The sequence below is a fragment of the Aegilops tauschii genome, chromosome 5, assembly GCF_002575655.3.
Source record: "Aegilops tauschii subsp. strangulata cultivar AL8/78 chromosome 5, Aet v6.0, whole genome shotgun sequence".
Classification (NCBI taxonomy): Eukaryota; Viridiplantae; Streptophyta; class Magnoliopsida; order Poales; family Poaceae; genus Aegilops; species Aegilops tauschii.
The window spans coordinates 512,272,742-512,295,721 of record NC_053039.3 but is presented as its reverse complement, the minus strand read 5'-3'; the positions used below and the strand labels follow the sequence as shown (position 1 = coordinate 512,295,721).

Here is a 22,980-nt window from a genome sequence, read left to right as displayed (position 1 = left end):
CACTCTACTTGGTGAAGCTGCACGAGGCTCCATCATCGCAACTCAATGGGATCTTGAACCTCGAGTGGGCAGTCCTGCCGCCAGGCATGATAGAAGCGGCGACGCCCGATGTCGCGGTAGCGGTACCAATCTTGCCCCCGTTCCTCACCTTGGCAAGCATCGCCCTGTATAGGAAGGTCTTCCCTGTACCTCCAGGTCCATCAACAAAGAATACACCCCCATCACCGCGTTCAACAGCCGTTAGTATCTTGTCGTATGCGGCCCTCTGCTCCAAGTTCAGGGAAGATGCCAATTTAGTGTCATCCACGTCAAACTCAACGGTTGATTCCTCGATGACCTCTCTGGCCTCGCCCTTGGTTGGGTCAAACGCATCATCGATGCTTGGAAGAGCGAAATCAACAATGTCTTCACCCATGGACTGCAACATACCCCTAATGTCAAGCAACACCATCTGCTCCACCTCGTTCGGGGACGTGCGTGTTCGACGATAGTCATCAGACATAGGCTCGAGGTGCCTATCCCATAAACCGCGCACGTCGCCTGGCTCGCAGTGCACCAAGATGGTTGTGAAGAGCCTCCTAAGAGAACATGGCATCACCCACTGCTCAGCCTCAGTAAGACAGTCGTCGAGCGTGTTGTCTGCCTCGATGAGTCCCAACCTTTCAGCAGCTTCTCTAAAGCTCCCACATAGCACGCCATCCATGGTGAGCAAGTCATCGAAGGATGTTTTGCCCGTAACATGGTTTAGCAACACACGCAGGTAGTATCGCTCCCCCTTGGCAGGATTGGCAGACACGATACGACCTATTTGAAAATGCTCGACCCGCGGCTTCCAAAACTTCTTTTTCTTATGCCACGTGAAGCTTCCGGGAAAATCCTTGTACAATATATGCCTAGCCCGAGGGTGTTCCTGGTTAGCCTTGAAATACTCCGTTAACATGGATTTTGAAGCATTTTCGGAGGCGACAACATTCTTCAAGTCAGCCTGCGCATTGAATGCAACCCTGTGCATATTCGGGAGATGAAGAGGCAACTACAAGACAGGCGGGGAATTGGCGCAAAGTGGGAAGCCAAATATCCTCCACATAGCCTCCGGAGGGGTGACCCCACCTTGCGTCAACGTATCTCTTGATCTCATCAATGTTACCATCGGCATCGGGCTGGTCTATGCTGAAAGAAGCCTTATCATGGCCCTTGTAAATGTACTTGTAAAGATATTTGACGGCCTTTATGCTAGAGCAGACCTCAACGTTGATGTGGCAATTGAACATCCGCAGAAGGTATGAGTTATAAGGCACAACCCATCTGTTGTCCAACATCTTCCCTCGGACCTTAGCACGTCTTCCATCGTCTCTACGCCCATAAACTGGGTATGAGTCCTTCCCCTGTGCTGTGTTTTCATTGAACGGTCGTGGGTATCTGCACTTGCATCCGTTTTCTTGCATGCAAACATTCTTCGGGTTGAGAGCACCGCATGGTTCATGCATCATATGTTTTACCATCGTTGCATACAATTCCGGATACTTATGCTTGTTTGGGAGCTCTGCGGATATGAGTCGGTCATACTGCTCCGGGACGATAAGCTTATATGTTGAATCCATGATCAACAAAAAATGTGCGTGGGGAGGCCCCTCTTTGGAACTCGACTACGTATACATAAGCGACAACAACACCCAGGATCTGCTTCTTGAACAACATGTCTTTCATAGCCTCTAGTTTGCCATAAAACACGTGAGCCACAATATCAGGTCGGTCTTGTGCCTTCTGACCAGGCAGCAACTCATTCGTTATCTCTTCCCATTTAGGATTGCAAGTCATGGTCAAGAAGATGTCAGGTTTCCTGTATGTATGGACAATTGCCATGGCATCCATATGCCTCTTCTTCATGTCGCGGTCGCCACCAGGGTATGTTCCAGGGAGCACTATTCTTACCCCAACAGCGCTTGCTCGCGTCTCCCCTGATGTGATCGCATCAACGAATCCTTTATACAAGTCGGCACGAATCTGCGTCCAGTTCTTCCTGTACCACCTCAATCGACAACTCTCAATCTTGACGTACATGTCGACCGCCCAGTGCTGCAACAGGCGTGCTCCACAGAGTATGGGATTGAAGATCGCAGGCCGTGTCTGCAGCATGTAACAGTAGTAGTCTCTCACGGAGACGCACAACCTGCTATTCCCCTCTGCACATGATTGAGTACCATCAAAATGAGGATATTTTCAAGAAATAAGATATTATTTGTAAGAAAATGGGACGCGGACGGCATACCTGCATCCTCCTCATCATCATGGCCGAGTTGAGGATGTAGTACAACCTCCCAAGGTACATTACATTTAGGTAGCTTCGGATGCCAACCTAGTTCCCCCCTTGGATAGAATAGGGGATAAGACAACGGGTCATATGCTCCGGAGGTCACACGTATACTGTGCCTTTCGTTGTTGTTACCACAAAGTGTTATCCTCTGGTCAAACCTTTTTGCTAGGTCGTTTCCCTCAACCCAAATTGCAGCGACCTCAGATGACAACGGTCTATTATATGTTCTTTGGTCAAGCCTCTTATCGGTGTTAAGGTCTATCCTATAATCATCGAGGTTGTCCTTGTGTGCACCCAAACTCCTAAATTGCTGGGAGTACGGGTTTTCTTTGAGTATGTCTACTAACTTCTTCACGACATCCTGGTCTAATTGCTTGGTGGCCGCCTGACGATGAGTTATGGTTGGGTCATCATCATAGAAGTACAACTGCAGATGTTCTGGACGGGAGCTAGGCCTGAACGAATGCACATTGTGGTAGATGGTGCCGTGTGCCCGGAATGTGTACACCCCAGACTTCATGTTTGTGTAATTCTCATCAAGGCTGACGCCAAGGGTTGTGAAGGCGAAATGCCCGTTGAAGAACCGTATGTTCTCCCGAAAATGTCTAGAATCTGCATCCATGCTGGACCACAGCCTCATCAACTCTGGGATTGGTTCTGGTTGCTTAAGTTTGATCTGGCCATTGCGATAGCAGAACCCGTCAGTCTCAGACTCAAACTTTTTGGCCTTGCAGTGTTTGCAGTTTGCGGCGAGCTTCAGGATGTGAGTGGTGTCTGGGATGTTTGTGTAGACAAAGTCTAATGGATCAACCTCGCTAGGTATAGCAGACGACATGCTCGCTTCCTCGTCATCCTCCATGGTGTCATTATCGGATCCTACGGGCATTTGTTGAAACATGATGTTCAAAACAATATTCACTAATAACTATAATTACAATAAAGCTCCACGACTTCATAGTTCAGAGTTGACCATACCTTGGTCGCGAAACATGTAGTACTCCTCATCCATCAAGTCGGGTGGCGTCGGCTCATCGCCCATGATGCGGTCTCGGAACCCATCGATGTCCTCTGCATTATCGTCATGGCGAATGTGACAATAGACAACATCATGTCAAAAGAGGGTTGATGAGAATGAGTATAAGAATGTGACAATAGCATTTTCATACCATTGGTACCAACAATGTAATTCGGCATGATCGTCAGAGGATCGCCATCAGATGAATCATCTTCGACGGCCCGAGAGAGGGGTATTGCGCGGCAGGTGGATGCGGGACATTCAGAGGTTGAGTTTGCTAGGTCTGGATGTGGGAGTGCGAGGGATTCTTTGCACGCGGTGTTTTTCCTTCTAGCATAACTGGCCTTCCTTTGAGCACTTGACTCCCCCTTCTCAATCACCGACATGCTTTTGCGGCGTTGCACGCGCTTCCCTCGTATCTTTTCATTCAGTTCTTCTCTGTCATCAACCGTTCGTTCATCCCTTTTCTTCTGATAACATGCTCAGCTATGTGAGTTTCTCTGCTCCCTCTTAGCTAGGTCATTGTCATGGGTGACACCAGACGCATCTAATGTTGAAGGGGGAAATGTTGCATCACCATGCAAGAAGTCTATATAGCTGGAGCTATTAGGGTTGGCTGGGTGAACAACGTTGTGAAAACATCATTAGAACAATCTGATTTTAATACGTATGGAGGTTGTGACTAAAGAATATTAGAACTTTATTTTGCTACTTGAATACAAACTATGTGCATTAAGATCAAGCATTAAGCTATATGCTTCGAGCATGATGGTCGCTAAAAGAATTTTTTGCTATGAGAAAAAAATCTTTGTACGTCAAGGTGAAACTAAAGGTAACATATTACCTGATGTAGATAGTGGCCGAAGATTTTCATCTGCTTTAAGCTGATCCTTTTTCCTCTGATAAGAAGCTCTCCTCAGTGCGTTTTTATGATCTCTCTTGCGTTCTTCGTCCATTTTTTGCGGTGTTACTTGGTTGTCATTCAAGTCACCATCTGGTGTCATTAAGGACATACTATAAATGTAGAGAATAAAGCACAATGTGTCATCAATTGATGATGGAGTACGCACAAGTTGATTACCTTGTAGATCATTGTCATTAACCAAACCAGATGTTTAATCATTATGCGATAATATTGTATAGTTGGAGCTAGTTGGGTTGTCTGGTTAGACAAAGTTTGTAGAACATATTCAAAACTTAATGGTTAAGACATGAATTGAAAGTACTAACTATAATGTTTAGAACAATTTAATCTTACCTGATAAATTAAGAGCGCGGAGATTTTCTTCTTGGAGATCCCGATCTTTATTCCGCCGATAAGAAGCTCTCCTCAGGGCGTTTCTATGGTCTCTTTTGCGATCTTCTTCCGTTCTTTGCGAATTTTCTTTGGTGTCATTCAAGTCATCTGATTCAACATGCGGGGTCAGTAATCTTACCTGATATACCAAGGGGACGCAGATCGTGATATCACATAGAGTACTTGATATACCTGGGATCACATGCGAAGGTTGATGAACATTTGTGATATCACATAGAGTACAGCGTTGAACAAGATGCCCATCGTCTTGTTGTTGTTTCAAACCATCTGACTTGCTATTGCGATAAGATGCCCGCCTCCGTGCGTTCATAAGTCCCCTATGGTCTACCAGATGAATCAGATGTATGAGAGTTAGTGAATAAAAAAAGCCCGAGCATGGGATTTTAGAGGTCGGGTTACACAATTGGTTTCTCTGTGCATGTTATGTTTACAACTCACTTAGATCAAATTGATACAACATATACGAAACCAGCTTAATAACTTATTAGGAGCAAAGATTAGTCAGCATGCTCACGTTAAACAACTTACCAGAATTTGAAAGGGAAGGCTGATTCTCCTCTTGCAACCTGACCTTATCCCCCTTTTTTTCCGATAAGCCGCAAGCCTTTGTGCGTTGAACTGCTCCCTTGTTTTGTCAGCGTAATCATTGCTTTCATTAAATATAGCTCCTGTTGCATGCTGCTCGCAAGTTCTGTCGTCTGCATCATGTCAAAAGTAAAAAACAAAAAAGCCCACAAAGCCCCTCCCGGGTAATGGACTAAACCTGACTGGTCCGCTACCGAACACGTCGACATGGATGGCGGATAAGCATGCATGGGAATACCTTGTAGCTTTGCTGCACCATCCATCTCATCGTTTGAAGGTTCACATCCTACAGCTTACCAATCAAAAAAAATTCGGTAGGTTGTACATGAAGGTGAACACCCATATTTATAAATCATGGCATATGAAATGCGGATGAGTCAGTACCATATTCATCTTGTGCTACAAATGTGCCATAATCGAGTGTTAGATTACTCGGAGCCGACAGCGAAGCATCATGATGGTCTCCTACCCGTAGCGATATCTGTAGAGTTGTAAGCTGGATGAAAATAAGAACAATGATACATAGGCGACAAACTATACAGGCAACATTCTTGGCATATGAACTGCGGATGAATCGGTACCATATTTCATTTTGTGCTTCAAATGTGCCAGAATCCACTGTTATATTACTCAGAGCCGACAACGAAGCATCATGATGGTCTCCAACCTATGGCGATCTTGATCCATCTATAGAGTTATAAACAGGATGAAAATAAGACCAATGATACATAGGCGACAAACTATGCAGGCAACATTCTCACCAATTTTCATACAGTCTTATACCTGGAACCGTCGTGTAAGTATCGTCAAAATTTTCAGCTACGGGTATGATGCTTGCATTATATTCTTCAACATTTCCCCCGCTCGTAAGGCTTGCAATACATTATGCATAAAGCTTGTCACTGCCAGAAATGAACTGAACGCATGTGTATGAATTTATGATAGAGTGCATCATACCCGTAGTAGCGTCCTCTTTTGGTTGATGTTCACCTGCCTTGCTTTTCGAATTCCCCATACGCACCTATGGAATGGCAGTTCACTGACATTAAATAGCGGGGGTGGGAGTAGAAAGATAACTATAATATGCATGATGTCCTCTAGATGTTTTGCATGTGTATATATGTGGTCATCCTGTCTCCATCTTAGCAATGCTATGATATGACAAACAGGGGTTGTGTTCTGGAATTCAGTTTGCAATGCTATGCAAACATTACCTGATTTTGTAGTGACCTGCAAGGCCGTAGAGTTATATTTGAGATAAAAGGATTACCGAGCCTCACTTTGATAAATAGTTGAGATCTTATAAACATATTTGCATACCTGTTGTTTTGTTCTTTCCATGAAATTCTGCACGTAGCGTCTTGAAGAGACCAATCTATATATAGCGGAGCTATGCGAAATTGCAACCCCCACTATCTCCACGAGGGCGTTTATAGTTTTATTGCCGTGTGGAAACTTTCTGTATGAAGTTATGGCACCGCAAATACTCCCTATGTGTGCGCGCGCGCATGCGGTGCCTTTGGTAGGTAGTAGAGTACTTCAAGACACTACCTGCACTATTCATGCTTCAACAGCTGCATTAGTTTTCATGTGCATACAACATATTGGACCTTGCAGGACCCTCTTGGCATCCTGTTGCTGGAAAAAAACTACACAGCCGAATCTTTTTTTATTTCTGAAACAAGATTTCTATTGCACAAGCCATCTGAAACAGGATAGTGTTTTCCATTTCTTAAAGCTCAAATTTTGTTGTGCAAATTTGTAGATCAAAATTAGTTTGTACATGTCCTAGATACCTAGCTAGCTATGTTCCAGTTTGACAATCAACTTTGTACATGCTCAGTTTGACAAAGTTTTTCTAAGATGTTTAAAAGGAAGCATAGTTGAAATGCAATGCAATCAGACTTGTAAAGGTCTTGCATTGCACAAAAAGATAAGTATGTCCTGCACTGATAGAATAAACTGAAATTTAATTAGCTGCCGGTGGTGATGTTTGCATACAGGATGAGGCCAGAAGAAGGTTCAATCAAGTGAAAAAATTAATCCTTACTTGGTTTGCATCCAGTGATCGACTACGGGTCTGCTTGTCAGGTTAGGCCAAAACAAAACTATTGTTGGTAATTTTACGGTTTGTAACTGATGCCCTTGCCACAAGAAATATATTGATGTAGCAATTTTGTAGTCTAACCCTTCAGTCCTCATATGAAATAAAATAGACATCTGATTTGAACACTTACTTCTACATACAGCAGGACTCAAAAGAATAACTTGTTCTCCTACATATATATAAGTAAGTTGTGCTACAGCTATGTGGTTTGAACACTTACTTTTGCTGTCAATTTGCAAGACATACGTTGAATTCATTGGTTGTAGAATGACAATTTTGTTACTCTCAGCAGTAGAATGACAATTTTGTTACCCCGCCTCAGCATGTAGAATGACAATTTTGTTACAGATAGAGAGATGGTTAATTGCTTAAAGAAAGACTATAACCACAAGGTCACATTTGAAGTTATAGGGTCGATTTAGCGAGTCATACTAAACTAGTTGTTACATGAACCATGGTAAACTATTGTGATCTCGGTCATTGCATTCAGATCTTCAGGGCCACTATAGTACCTATTACTTAATTAGCAGCACGCTACTATCTCGGTCATTGCATGATTTTTTTATTCTTCTTGCAGCATGCTAATCCAGTTAATTAGCAGCACGCTATTACCAGGTCCATAGAAGCTGCTACATCAGATTAAGTAAGTACACCCTGGCAGCTGAACCAAATTTTCATACACAAAAACAATTAACAGGCATTACCTTCATCGTTAGCGCTGATACCGCGCATTACCTTGAGTATGCATTGGATGTAAATATTTATTGCATGTATGAGCATTCGTTGGATGTAAATTTTTATTGCATGTATGAGCATGCGCTGGTTGTATGAGTTGGATGTACTGTGCAAAACTGGAACCGGTCTATATGAGTTGGATATATGATCGTCACCTTGATCGTCTTCGGGGCCTGGAATGTCGGCGCCAGGAAATGGAACCGGTCTGCGTCGCGGCCCAAGCGGTCGCCGCCGGATCTGGGCCCTCAACGGGATCAGCCGCAGATCCGATGATCTGCGGCGGATCCTACGGGTTCAGGTGCAGATGGGTGGAGGAGCGGCGGTGAAGGGATTGGGCGGCAGCGAATCGATTGGGTGGCAGCGAAGAGATTGCGTGGCGGCGAAGGGGTTGAGCGGCGGCGAAGGGAATGGGCGGCGGCGAAGGGATTGAGCGGCGTAGGAACGAATGATGGCGAAGACTCGTGCGGGGAATTGCATCGAGGGCACGAGGGAGCGAGCACCTACCTTTTTCGTAGGTTTATTTTCATAGATTTTTTCAGAGCGATTTTTTTATGACCAAACGGAGGGTTTAGCACTGGACGTAGTGGGAGCATCCCAATTTTTTTTCTGGCTCGAGGGCGGAAGGGGAAATCGAGGGGAAGCGGGAGGTGGGATCGAGGACAAAAAACCGTCATGGGTGGGACGAAAATTGACCGGCGAAGACTACCAACTGCTCCACTAGGAGTAGAGATATATAGGGGAGCAAAGCCAAAAAAAGAGGCAAACAAGAGTAACGCACCTCCACTCCGAGCAACAGTAATGGCAGGAGACGGCCGAGCTACCTTGCATTATTCCTCCGCCGCGGGGATGCACAGCGTCGGGACAAATCGATCGCTCAAGAGAGATTTTTTTTGGGGGTAAATCGAGAGAAAGAGATGGAAAGCACGGTATGGGCCTTGTTTACCAACCTTTTGAAATGTTTGTGAAATTTTACAACTGTAAATGATTACACTTGAATATTACTGTACACCAGTAAAATACAGCCGAATAAATTTTCGCTTGTAAACCGCCGCCGCGTTCCAATCTGGTTGTAAAAATATGCATGGCTCCCAGATTGCAACACCCAAGCGGCCCCGATGTGTCTTTGAAAGTGCGTTATATTGACTAGAGGGGGGTGAATAGGCGATTTTTATGAATTCTTCACTGAGGAATTTCAGGGTGAGGAAATTCCTAAGCGAAGAACTACTTGCAGCGCAATAAGTACTCAGATGTAAACATAACAGAACACAAGCATGGTCATTATGATGAAATGAAGACAAGCACAGAGTACAGAAAGCGTAAACACTGGATAGCACAGGACAAAGACAAACAGACTGAAGAAATTGAGCTGAGGAAATTGAGAAAGTCTTCAGCCAAAGTCTTCAAATAGATATGAACAAGCACACAACACAGTTATGAGGAAATGAAAGAGTTGAGGAAATAGAACTAGTAGGCTTGGTGAAGACAATGATTTGGTAGACCAGTTCCAACTGCTATGACAGTTGTACATCTGGTTAGGGCGGCTAGGTATTTAAACCTGAGGACACAGTCCCGGACACCCAGTCCTGAACACACAGTCCAGGACACTTAGTCCTCATCGTATTACCCTTGATCTAAGGTCACACAGACCTCACCCAATCACTCATGGTAAGTCTTCAGGTGACTTCCAAACCTTCACAAACTCAGTCACTCGGCGATCCACAATTTCCTCTTGGATGCTCTAGACCATGACCCCTAACCGTCTAGAAGATGCACAGTCTTCAAAGGTAACAAGCGTCGGATCCACGCATGATCAATCACTTTGGGTTTGTAGGTGTTTGGGTTTGGGTTTCCTCACTTGATGATTTTCGCTCAAAGTCCTCGGAGGATGGGATGCTCTCAAATGAAATGACAAGTGTCAGTTTCTCTCGGAGCAGCCAACCAGCTAGTGGTTGTAGGGGGCGGCTATTTATAGCCTAGGGAGCAGCCCGACATGATAAGACATAAATGCCCTTCAATGATATGACTGTTAGGTGGGTAGATATTTTGGGACAGCTGGCGCGTAGCACAGCAACGGTCGGAATTTTAGGCTCAAATTCCTCAGGGCTATCATGTCCCTCACTGTGTAGGTAATCCGCACTGGCGAACTCCTAACTCCTCAGTCAAAACAAATTCCTCAGAGACCAGAAGAACTTCGTCTCTGTCACTGAAGAAATTGACTGAACTGTATGAGATTTCCAATGGCTTCACTCGAAGGGATTGGTAGGTGTAGGATTTTTAGTTGAGCATCACATGGAAATTTTTCCTTAGTATTTCCTCGACCCCCTTTAACAGTACGGTGTTTCCTATGACTCGAGAAAGAGAAAATGAAACTACGAAAACAAAAGTCTTCACGCTTCATGTTCCTCGAATGAATACCAAGTCTTCAAGGTCACACCAATTTCTTCACTTTCAAAGTCTTCAGAAAGTCTTCAGAAATCCAAAGTCTTCAGTTGAAGAACTTCATTTTTAGGGGTCGACTTTCTCTGTAAATATCAAACTCCACATAGACTTATAGACCTGTGTACACTCACAAACAGATTAGTCCCTTAACCTATAAGTCTTCAATACACCAAAATCACTAAGGGCCACTAGATGCACTTACAATCTCCCCCTTTTTGGTGATTGATGACAATATAGGTTAAGTTTTCAACGGGGATAAACATATGAAGTGTAAATACTGATACTGAGGAATTTGATTGCAAGATATAGAAGAACTCCCCCTGAAGATGTGCATAGTGAGGAATTTGCTTTTGAAGCAATGCACACTTGAAGAGTAGAATCATGGAGATCTCCCCCTGTATCTTGTAATTCATACACGCATTTGACATATAATATGAAGAATTTGAAATGCATGATGAAATATGGTGACTGGTGTAATTCAGCATGCGTGCATTAACATTAATGAGGAATAAGCATGCAGAAAATCTCAGCAAAAGTATCAGACCACCATAGAGTTTAAGTTTACAACTCGATCGAATAAAGTCTCAGAAGAACGAGAGTTGTAACTTAGCAAAAAAACGCCCATATAGATAGACCCGCTTGAAGACTAACTCAAATTTCTCCCCCTTTGTCATCGAATGACCAAAAGGATCGAAAAAAATGAGGACTAACGCCCCTGAAGAATATCATGTTGATGGAGGAGCGCCAGCGTTGTTGGGGTCGGTTTTTGTTGTAGGGCCTGCCGCAGTGTCGTCCAAGTCTTCATGCTCGTCGGTTTCGCGTGATGAAGAATATGAGCTGGCCACCATGGAAGGAACCTTGACCTTCTTGAATTTCTTCGGTGGAGGAGCAGACCAGTCAAAATCTTCCTTGAGACCCATTTGCTTCAGATCTTCTTCACCATACAGATGTGACAGAATATCCCAGGTGCGACCGAAGACTTCATGAAGGTAGAATGGTTTTTCTTCACAGCATTATGTGTAGCAGTCATGTTGTGAAGAATAGAACCAAACTGACGCTTAACCCATTTGTGGTTTCGATCCACCTTCTGGTGAAGACTAAGAAGAAGCTCACGGTCAGTCATCACCCTTGGAGCAGTGGCTTGAGGATTTGGCTTTGATGCATTAGCGGCAGAATCATGAGTAGCAGAATCATCATTAGTGGAGTAAGATGCAGCTTTGTGAAACTGACCATCAATTGGACGATTGCCTTCATCAATAACAGCAGCGGCCTTGCCCTTTTCATCAGCTGAGGAAAACGTCTGCTTGAGGACTTCAATTGGGGGCAAGTAGCCAAGATGATTCTGAAAATCAGCCTTGTAGTTGAGTGAAGACCTTATTCTGAGGAATCTCATAATCCAGGGTGCGTAAGGCTTCAATTCAAACGGAGAGAGTGCAACATTTGCTAGAGTCCGCATGAAGAAATCGTGATAATTGACAGGAATGCCATGTATGATGTTGAATAGCAGATTCTTCATGATGCCAACAATTTCCTCATCAGATGAGTCGTGGCCTTTGATTGGACTCATAGTCTTCGTCAGAATGCGATAGACAGTTCTTGGCACATATAGCAATTCCTTCACGAGGAATTTGGTTCTTGGGGCCTGACCGGGCTTCAGAGGCTTCATTAGCACTTGCATGTAATGAGTAGTGAGTTCAGGCTCTTGGTACAGACAACGAGCACCTTCAAGGGGAGGACTGATTGGCAGGGCATGAAGTAATTCAGAGGCCGGTGCTTTGTAATGCGTATTTTCGGTCATCCAGTCCAACACCCAAGAGTTGATATCATCAGCATCGCCTATGATGTGCAGGGTTGCATAGAATTAAAGAATGAGCTCTTCATTCCAATCACGGATATCCGTGCAAAAGTTGAGCAGTCCTGCATCATGAAGCACACTGAGGACAGGGGTAAAGCAAGGCAGTGATTCCATGTCCACGTGAGGAATATGCTCGTGGTCGAAGACTCTGTCCTTGTTGAAGAGTAGTGAAGAATAAAAATTTGATTGGCTGGCAGTCCAGAAACGCTTCCTTCTAAGACGAGCAGAGTCATATGGGTTGTAGTCAGTGAAGAAAACATGCTCGCCGAAGAAGTCATCGGCCTTGAATTTCTGCTTCTTCGAGAAGGGATCCTTTGGCTTGGGCTGAGGAGTATCAGGCAATTGCATCACCACCTCAGGAATCGCAATCTCAGGATCCACAAGCTGAGGAATTTCAGGTTCTTCTTCAGTGACAGCCTGGGTCTTCACTTCTTCATTAATATTTTCATCAGCACTAGTGGCTGGAATTTCTTCATGGACAGATGGGGTTGCACGAGGTTCTTCAGATCCCATTTGTACTATAGTCACTAGGGACTGAGGAATTTGTTGCAGAGGTGGGAACAGAGGAGAATTGGGGTGCTGACTTTCCCAAAAGTCATCATTCAGCATTGGTGTTGTACATCCAATGTCCACATCTTCATCTTCACTCTTTTCTTCAACGCCGGCCTCTTCAGCAGTGAACTGAGGCATGGGCAATGAGACTATTGGGGTTGAAGGGATTGCATCCGCTTCAATTTCTTCATCAAACTGCTCTAACGAAGCAGCAGAAGGAATCTCTTCATCTGATTCACTTGGAATCACATATTCTTCATCAAAAGGAACAAGATCATTTGATGGCATGGATGAGACAGGAATAGCATCAATTGGATTTGCAAAAGAGCTGGTCAATGGCTTCATCTTCTTCGGAGCAGAAGAATCTGATGAAGTTGATGCTTTCCTTTTCTTCACAGTTGCACGCTCTGCAGCCTTGGTCTTCTTCACATCTGATGCAGAAGGAAGAATTGGAGTTGGGGTAGGTGCAGGAGGAGCAGAGGAATTTGGTTCATTTACTTCAGGCTCAGCGGCAGAAGCTTCAGCTGGCCTGGCAATTTCTTCAGTGGCTGGAATGCAGTCATCAGCCCTGGTACTCTGAGTTTCTTCAGCAGCCTGAATGTCATCAGCGGTGCTGGCATTTTCTTCAGTCGGCTGAGCAGATGCCTCAGCCTGAGGATTTTCTTGTTGCGTTGGGGCTGCAACATTGGAAGTGAACTTCTCAGTCAAATTTACAAACCTGACTTTGGCTCCAAGCCAGTCAGCACGGTATACGTCAAATTCATCACTGAGTTTCTTGATCTCAGATTGAATTGTGACAAGTTCTTCAGTTGTCATAGAGACAACGTTTTTCTTCAGGAAGCGCTCCTTCTTGTACTACGCTTTCTTCAATTGCCTGGCCTTTTCAAATTTCCATTTTTCTTATTGAATGAAGGCAGTCAGTATATGACTTTGGCCAGGAGTCAATTTGAAATCAGGCATAGGAGTGTTGGGGTCCTTGTGCCAGAGATCAATCTAATCAAGGATCAATTTTGGATCCAAAAGCAGAGGCACATTTGTGCCTTTGGCTCTAGTGGCCTTGAGCTGCCTGTCTCTGATGATTTCAGCAAGTTCTTCATCATCAGCTTCGTCTTCATCAGATGGCACTTGGAAGGCGACCTGCTTCTTGTGAGGACTTGGGCGAGAGCCTCGTCCAGCAGTGGCCTTTTTCTTCTGCAGAGAGGGGCTAGTTGATGAATTTGGTGCAGCTGAAGAACTAGCAGAAGCTCCTGAGGCAATAGAGATGCATGTAGTCCTTTGGCACGTGGCGAGATGCACAGGTGCTGAGGATTTTGTCGGAGGAGCTGAGGACTTTGGAGGAGCTGAAGCAGCTTGAGGAGTTGGCCGTGAGGGCTTTGAAGCGTCTGGCCGTGAGGGCATTGCTGAGGAACTTGGCCGTGAGGGCATTGGGAGTGAAGCACTTGGCTTATGAGCAGGCTTCTTTGCCATGGCCTTCTTTGGCTTGCTTGCAAAGGCCTCAGCAGTGGTAGCAGCAGCAGCATAGTCTTCATTAAATTTCCTCACTGCTTCCCTAGCCATTTTGGCTAGTTTGGCCTGGCACTTGGCCCATTCATCAGGATAGTCCTCACCATGCTTGAGGCTGGTGGGATCTGCTTCTTGGCTAGGTGCCAATGGAGGTCTTGGGCATGGAGGATTTAAAGCGAATTTCTTCATATACTTGGGAGTAACATATCTGTACTCCCTCCATTCCCGTGCCCATCTCCTCTCTATTCTTTGAATACGCACCTTGCGCTGATTTTTATCCTCCTCAGGGGGTGTGCAGTACCCAGCATAGATGTCATCAGGGATCTCAAACGTTGTGTTGACCTCAGGCCTTTTTCCTCCCTTCTGTGGCTTCTTTCCGTCAGCCATTTTCTTCAGCTGAGGAATATGAACAACAGAATTTTCTGAAGAGGTGTGCAACTTTTCTTCGAGGAACACTGCAAATGAGTTAAGTTGATGAGAACCTAGTGATTCAGCAGTGGACATGAGTACCTGTGAACAGAGTATAGTTGCGAGGAATTTGGAGAGGTCATATGTGTTCTCAGAAGTTTTTCAAAAGGAACAAGTTTGAGGAATTTGACCAGATGAGTCTTGAAGAATTTCACTAAGCGTTCTTTGTCTTAGGTTCCAGAGTTGTACAGATCGAAAATCCACACAATTGAGGAATCTTGAAGAAAAAAATGTTGCTTAGAGAAACGGATCAAGAACAGATGACATGTGAGGTGTTTAGTGTGTGAAGATTTGAAGAGTAAAACTCCTTTGAAGATTTTGTAGAAAACATTTGAATCAAGGAGGGCAGTAAAAGTAACTTTTAATTACCCTGGATGAAGAACACGACGAACTGGAAGTGTAGATGTGAAGCTCGTCAGTTCAGATCTTCCACGCCCTAACTTGGTAGAGGAAGACAGCTACGGCGGCGGCGGAGTGAAGAAATCCGCAGCCGGCGCGAGTACGACGGCGACGAGGTCGAGGCAGTGAAGCTCTTCCTCACCGGCGATGATGGAAGTAGCGGTGGCGCTAGGGTTTGAGAGCTCGAGCGAGGGAGTGAGGTCGAGCGGAGTAAAAACAAAGTGAGGAAGGGGAGGGGTATTTATAGCCGAAGTGAAAAATTGTTCGCCCGAAGAATTTGGACGAACGTGCCCCTGACCCTTCTCATTCGCTTGACATGTGTCACCCACGTACTGAGAGGTGGCGATCGTGTGAGATCATGGGTGAATAGATAAGTATTATCGTGGAATGTGGAACGGTTTGAGCGGCAAAACGCCGAAAATTCAGATAAGATAAGTTTTAAAGTTCCCTTCACAAATTCTTCAGCTGACAAGGACATAGTGAAGGTTTTGAACGAGTTTCAAATAGAACGCACATGAAGAATTTGTGAATAGACTAGGTTGAGTTCAGCATAGAGGGGGAAGGGTCCGATCACATTCACTTAGTAGAAAAAGCAACTTGAAGAAATAGCAATAAGTGAATGTTGTAGAGGACATAAACTCACACACACACACACACACACATATATATATATATAGCCAATGAAGAAAAAATGACGGAAACAATGAAGACAATGCAAAGTAGAAGAAAATGAACAACTGAGGAATTTCAAAAACTGAGGAAAAACTCAAATTGAAGATTTTCAACTTTTGGTGGTGGCGTAACCCACCGTATAAGAATGATGATTTCAAACACCGCGTACAATTGTCGTAGGGTTCTGAGAATCAAATTCTTCGTTAATTTCTTCACACTTAGAGTGTTAGTCTTCATTGATTGAAGAAAAACGTTTCTTCATGTGTTGCACATCTAAGTCATCAATTTTGCATAAGTGTTAGGATGAGTGTCCTTTTCAAAGAACATTCGAAGATTCTAGGATATTTAGCTCACACCGCAACTTGCTAAATCTCTTCTCATCCAAGGGCTTTGTGAAGATATCGGCTAGCTGTTCTTCAGTCCGTACATGCTCAATAGAGATGTCGCCCTTCCACACATGATCACAAAGAAAATGATGACGAATTTGAATGTGCTTTGACTTCGAGTGCTGAACTGGGTTGTGAGCAATCTTGATTGCACTCTCATTGTCACAGTAGAGAGGCACATTCTTCATGTTGACGCCGTAGTCCTTGAGAGTTTGCTTCATCCACAGCAAATGAGCACAGCAAGAACCAGCAGCAATGTACTCAACTTCAGCAGTAGACAGTGATACGCAGCTCTGTTTCTTCGAGGACCAACAGACCAAAGATCGTCCGAGGAAATCACATGTGCCTGATGTTGACTTGTGGTCCACCCGATTACCAGCATAGGCAGAGTCTGAATATCCCATGAGATCAAAAGCCGAGCCCTTGTGGTACCATAATCCAAGTGTTGGTGTGTGAGCTAGATATCGAAGAATATGTTTCACCGCTTTATGGTGTGATTCCTTCGGTGTCGCTTGAAATAGGGCACACATGCAAACACTACGCATATCTGGCCTAGATGCACATAAATACAATAAAGAGCCAATCATGGAGCGGTATACCTTTTGATCGAAGTCAGTACCATTTTCATCAGTGCATAGGTGGCCATTTGTGGGCATAGGAATTTTGACCCCTTTGCAATCTTGCATGCCGAATTTCCTCAGTACATCCTTGAGGTATCTCTCCTGAGATATGAATATGTCATTGCGCTGTTGACGAATTTGAAGACCTAAGAAGAATTTCAATTCTCCCATCATAGACATTTGATATTCTTCACTCATCATATAGGCAAATTCATCACTGTAACGTTGGTCAGTACAGTCAAAAATGATATCATCAACATATATTTGGCACACAAACAATTCACCATCATAAGATTTAGTGAAAAGAGTTGGGTCGAGTGAACCGGGTTTGAAGCCTTTCTTCATGAGGAATTCCTTCAAAGTATCATACCACGCCTGAGGGGCCTGCTTGAGGCCATAGAGGGCCTTATTGAGTCTGAAGACTTTGTCAGGATGCTTTGGATCTTCAAAACCTGGGGGTTGAGCAACATATACTTCTTCCTCAAGCTTACCATTGAGGACTGCACTTTTCACATCCATTTGATATAAAGTGATATCATGATGGTTAGCATAAGCAAGTAATATGCGAATAGCCTCAAGTCTAGCAACAGGTGCAAAAGTTTCATGAAAATAAATTCCTTCAACCTGTGTGTAGCCTTGAGCTACAAGCCGTGCCTTATTCCTCACCATAAGGCCATTTTCATCTTGCTTGTTGCGGTAGATCCACTTTGTGCCAATGATATTGTGCTTGCGAGGATCTGGATGATTAACCAGTTCCCAGATGTTGTTGAGATCAAACTGATGTAATTCTTCTTGCATAGCTTGAATCCACTCAGGCTCCAGAAATGCTTCATCTACCTTAGTGGGCTCTGTGATAGAGACAAAAGCAAAGTGCCCACAAAAGTTAGACAAATGTGAAGCTCTTGAGCGTGTGAGAGGACCTGGAATGTTGATGTCGCTGATGATTTTCTCAATCTGAACTTCATTTGCAACGCGAGGATGAGCGGGTTGTCGTTGAGGAATTTGATCAGCATTTCCTTCAGCACCATTTTCTTCAGGTGCATCAGCATGACGTTCTTCACGTTCTGGAATGATTTCTTCAACAGATTCTTCGGCAGGAATGACATCCTCAGTAGCCTTGAACTTGATAGTTTCCTCAGGTGACTATTCATTCAACACAGAAGGTAGGCGCTCTCTTTGCGAGCCATTAGTTTCATCAAACTGCACATCTACAGTTTCAACAACCTTGTGGTGGACGTTGTTGAAGACTCTGTAGGTGTGCGAGTCCTTTCCGTAACCAAGCATAAAACCTTCATGTGCTTTCGGTGCAATTTTAGAATTGTGATGAGGATCTCTAGTCCAACATTTAGCACCGAAGACTTTGAAATAACTCACATTGGGTTTCTTGTCAGTGAGGAGTTCATATGCAGTCTTCTTGAAGAATTTGTTAAGATATACCCTGTTGATGATGTGGCACGCAGTGTCAATTGCCTCAATCCAGAAACGACGAGGTGTCTTGTACTCATCAAGCATAGTGCAAGCCATCTCAACAAGAGTCCTGTTCTTGCGCTCCGGGACGCCATTCTGCTGAGGAGTATAAGGAGCAGATAACTCATGAGTAATACCAAGTTCATCAAGATAGTCATCAAGACCAGGATTCTTGAACTCAGTTCCATTGTCACTTCTGATGTGCTTGATCTTCACACCAAAGTTGGTTGAAGCCCTCGAGGAAAATCGTTTGAAGACTTCCGGCACCTCATGTTTGTAAGTGACAATATGCACCCATGTGTAACGAGAGTAATCATCAACAATAACAAAGCCATATAGAGATGCATCATTTGTAACTGCTGAATAATGATTAGGACCAAAGAGATCCGTGTGAAGCAATTCAAATGGTCGAGTGGTAGTCATGATTGTCTTCGCTAGATGTTTGGCCTTGGTCATCTTTCCAGCTTCACAGGCTCCGCATAGGTGATCCTTGAGGAATTTGACATTCTCAATGCCAATGTTATGCTTCTTCTTCGCGAGCGTGTGCAGATTCCTCATGCCTGCATGACCAAGTCGTCGATGCCATAGCCAGCCTTCTGAAGCTTTTGCAAGTAGACATACGGCTGGTTGAGGTCCTGTAGAGAAATCAACAATATACAAGTCTCCTCTCCTAAAGCCTTCGAAGACTTTGGAATTGTCAGCTTCCATGATCACAACACAACGGTACTTGCCAAAGACAACAACCATATCAAGATCACAAAGCATTGAGGCAGACATGAGGTTGTATCCTAAGGACTCGACAAGCATGACTTTGTCCATGTGTCGATCCTTTGAGATCACAACCTTACCTAGACCCAATACCTGACTTTTGCCTTTGTCAGCGAAGATGACATGCTTCAGATGCGATGGAGATAAGGGAACATCCATCAATAGATTCTTGTCACCAGTCATGTGATTTGTACATCCACTATCGAGGACCCACTCATTGGCTTTGGGTTGATCATCCTGCAGATGAATTAGTGCAGCTTACCAACTCATATACTTCATCAGTGAAGAATATGACATAAATTTCATCAGATCAATTTCATCAAGCAATAGAACAGATAAAGCAGTATGAGAACGTGAGAAATGAGGATTCATTTCATCATGATTAGCCTGCGTCCTTTTAGGCATTTTCAGGTCTCCAGCAAATTCTTCAGACTTTTAAGCACGTCTGGAGACCTCACCCTGCATAAGAGATTAGTTATTTTTCTTCACCACCCACATCTGAAGGGGTGGCAAAGAGTTCATCACTCTACGAGATCCATAATGAGAAAGGTGGCATAGAAGCCAGTCCACTTCGTTTCACATAAGAGGAGTTAGAATAAGCATATGAATAAGCAGAGAAATTCTTCAAGGACTTATGAACATAATGGTTTGAAGAATAACATATTCATAGCCCTTAGCTCTTCCCTGTCAAATAGAGGTGTTAGCACGATGATGTTCATATGAGGACTTTGACCCTTTTGAGGAATTTGATCCACATGAGAAAGGTTGGTCCGTATGAGGACTTGGATCCATATGAAGAATTTGATCTGGGGTTCCTATTCTTCACAGGTGGTGTCATGATGACATTCACCTGAAGACTTTCAAGGCACCTTTTGGGAACCCAGATTTTCTTCACAGGGGAACCGTTCCTGCAGTTAGTGCCAACATATCTAGCAAATACTTCACCATTCTGATTTTTGAATAGTTTATAGTTGGAGTCAAATGACTCATCAGAAGAATGAGGAGATTCACATGTAAAGCCAGATAAAGTAGATGGATCTACTGGAGGTCCCTTTGCAGCAACCCATGAGGTTTTGGGGTACTGCTCAGGCTTCCAATATGTTCCATCAGCATTGATTTTCCTCTCAAAGGCAATACCCTCTTTCCTAGGGTTCCTGTTGAGGATCTGCTTTTTAAGCACATCACAAAGAGTCTGATTCCCTTTGAGGCTCTTGTACATGCCTGTCATGTACAATTCCTTCAGCCCTGCATCATTAGTGATACTAGCAATGTCCTCATATGAGGAATTAGTGATAGCAGAGACAGGTGAAGAATTTGTAACATTAGAAGCATTTGAACATTCAGGTGAAGAATTAGCATATTCACGTTCAATGCACTTCAAACATGGAGGAACAAATTCTTCCTGAGCAGCGTTGATTTGTTGAGCAAGTAATGAATCGCGCTCCTTCTGAAGATCTTCATAACTCACCCTTATCTTTTCAAGATCTTGCTTTCTTTGAATAAATTCATAAGAAAGTTTCTCATGATCAGATAAGAGAGTGTTATGATGACCTTGAAGGTTGTCAAACCTAGACTGAAGTCTCTGAAGATTTTCAGTCAGGGTTTTAGTGCGATCCATTTCTTCACCCAACATACCATCCCTTTTGTCTAGCATGTTTTGAACCTTTTCAAAAGCCTTTTGTTGTTTCACAGCAATCTTAGCAAGTTTAGAATAGCTAGGCTTGAGGTTTTCATCAGATTCATCCTCACTTGATTCAGAGGAGGGGTATTTGAGTACCTTGGCACCCTTTGCCATGAAGCAATAGGTGGGAGCGTAGTCATCATTGCCTTCATCAGCCTTGTTGGTGAAGTCATTTTCTTCAGAGTTGAAGATGGACTTGCTGACGAATGCAGTAGCGAGAGCTAGACTCGCCACACCAGATTCTGACTCCTCAGATGCCTCCTCTTCCTCATGTTCCTCAGATTCAGCCTCAGAGTCCATTTCATTGCCAATGAATGCCCTTCTTGGAGCTGATCTTCTTGTGAGATGAAGACTTTGAGGATTTTGATGATGAAGATTTTGAAGATTTCTTCTTCTTCTTCACATCATCAAAACTGTAATCCTTGTATTTCTTCTTCTTTGATTCCTTTTCCCACTAAGGACAATCTTGAATGTAGTGACCAGGTTTCTTGCATTTGTGGCATAGCCTCTTCTTGTAGTCACTGGATGAGGAATCATTGCTCCTTGAGGATTTTCCAAAGCGACCACGTCTTGAGAATTTCTGGAATTTCTTCACGAGCAGTGCTAGCTCCTGGCTCAGTTCTTCAGGATCACCAAGGCTACTACCAGAATCTTCACCTTCATATTCAGAGACTGCCTTGGCCTTCAGGGCACGTGATCTGCCATAGCTCGAACCATAGAGATCTCTCTTCTCAGAAAGCTGGAACTCATGAGTGTTTAGCCTCTCGAGGATATCAGCGGGATCAAGTTGTAGGGGAACGCAACAGAAAACAAAAATTTTCCGACCTACGCACCAGCCCAGGACCACTATGGAGACTGCATACATGGTTTGATCTTTTTCGTTACCGACTCGTAGCGCAGCGGGAAGTAGAGTCGATGACGATCGGCGGTGCAGATCCCCGCAGCTAGGATTTACAACCTCCCAACCGCGAGGATGTATACCCTCATCTGCTCCTCAAACAGCCCTCCAGGAGGAGGTCGAACAGCCCCCCGGACGGTGTCGCGGACAGCCCTTCGGGAGGACCTTCGAAACTCGAACGGTCACTCGGACAGCCCTTCAGGAGGACCTTCGAAACTCGGACGGTCACACGGACAGCCCTTCGGGAGGCACTCACGAACTAAGACCGAAACTACGATCTCTCTACAGAGTTGCACACATACGGTGTCATCTATCCGGCAGGGCTTCGCCGTCCAGAACTAGTTCCTGCCGGAACCCAGACAGCCTTACGGCTCTACGAAACTCTTTTCGTGGGAGGGAGAGAAGAAGCCAGATAATGCATGGCATGTGTATGAGAGCAAGGGATGAGTGTGGAGGGCTGCCCCTCCACCTCTATTTATAGGAAATCCCAAGGGGGTAGGGTAGTTTCACAAAAAACCCAAAATGCACATGAATGAAGTCCTTCCACAAGGACCTAGGAGTGAAACCAAGGAACAAGAGGGTCCCCAAGGGGGGATACCCCATGTGGCCGGCCACACCCCCATGAGGGGCCCAAAAAATGGCTCCTATCCATCCATGTCATCCCCAAGATCTTTTGGAGCAAAGCCCCAAAAGGTGGCTTTCCATAAAGTAACCATAAAGCTGATTTTCACTATTCACGACGACATTTTTCAGCGTCTGATCGAACTGAAAATATTTATGTGGGCTAAGAACATTTCCAGTACCCACTAAAATGATTTTCAACGCGTTCCGAAACAATTCCGGTTTTAGTGATTTTCATCTGCGAAACGCATCTGAAGTGGCTCCGGCAGCTCCGGAACATTTCCGGTTTGTATCTCAGAAAATTCCAAAAAGCTTCCAGAATGATTCTGGCATCCTCCAAGAATTATCAGGCATGTGCCGAAACCAATTTGACTTAATGGTGTATCCCGAAACAACTTTTCGGTATCATCGAAACTTATCCGATGACCTCTCTCTGTGGTACGATTCCGCTGTCCGAAACTTTTCGGTGTCCGAAACTTTTTCGGTGATTTTCTCTCAGACTCCCTGTCTAGTATTCAGCAGATAGATGACCCTTAAGCGTGTGACCCTATAGGTTCGGTGAAGTATAGACATGACC

The 22,980-nt window shown here is 44.3% G+C and overlaps 1 protein-coding gene across 1 annotated transcript; it reads right to left on the bottom strand.

Moving 5' to 3' along the window:
* Positions 1-4: 4 nt before the first annotated feature.
* Positions 5-3,715, bottom strand: LOC109773045 (uncharacterized). The gene is made up of 6 exons (XM_020331746.1): positions 3,481-3,715; positions 3,290-3,382; positions 2,270-3,190; positions 1,770-2,183; positions 1,111-1,390; positions 5-1,004 (listed from the first exon to the last, which is right to left on the bottom strand). Exons 1-6 carry the CDS (start codon positions 3,713-3,715, stop codon positions 5-7), a joined length of 2,943 nt encoding a protein of 980 aa, XP_020187335.1.
* Between the last annotated feature and the right edge of the window lie 19,265 nt (positions 3,716-22,980).

Bases quoted from the DNA above. Each gene is read 5' to 3' on its own strand.
- LOC109773045 (XM_020331746.1), bottom strand. From the start codon at position 3,715: ATGTCGGTGATTGAGAAGGGGGAGTCAAGTGCTCAAAGGAAGGCCAGT. The intron at 3,383-3,480 runs GTATGAAAATGC...ACGATAATGCAG, and splicing joins TTACATTGTTGGTACCAATG to AGGACATCGATGGGTTCCGA. The intron at 3,191-3,289 runs GTATGGTCAACT...AAATGCCCGTAG, and splicing joins CTACATGTTTCGCGACCAAG to GATCCGATAATGACACCATG.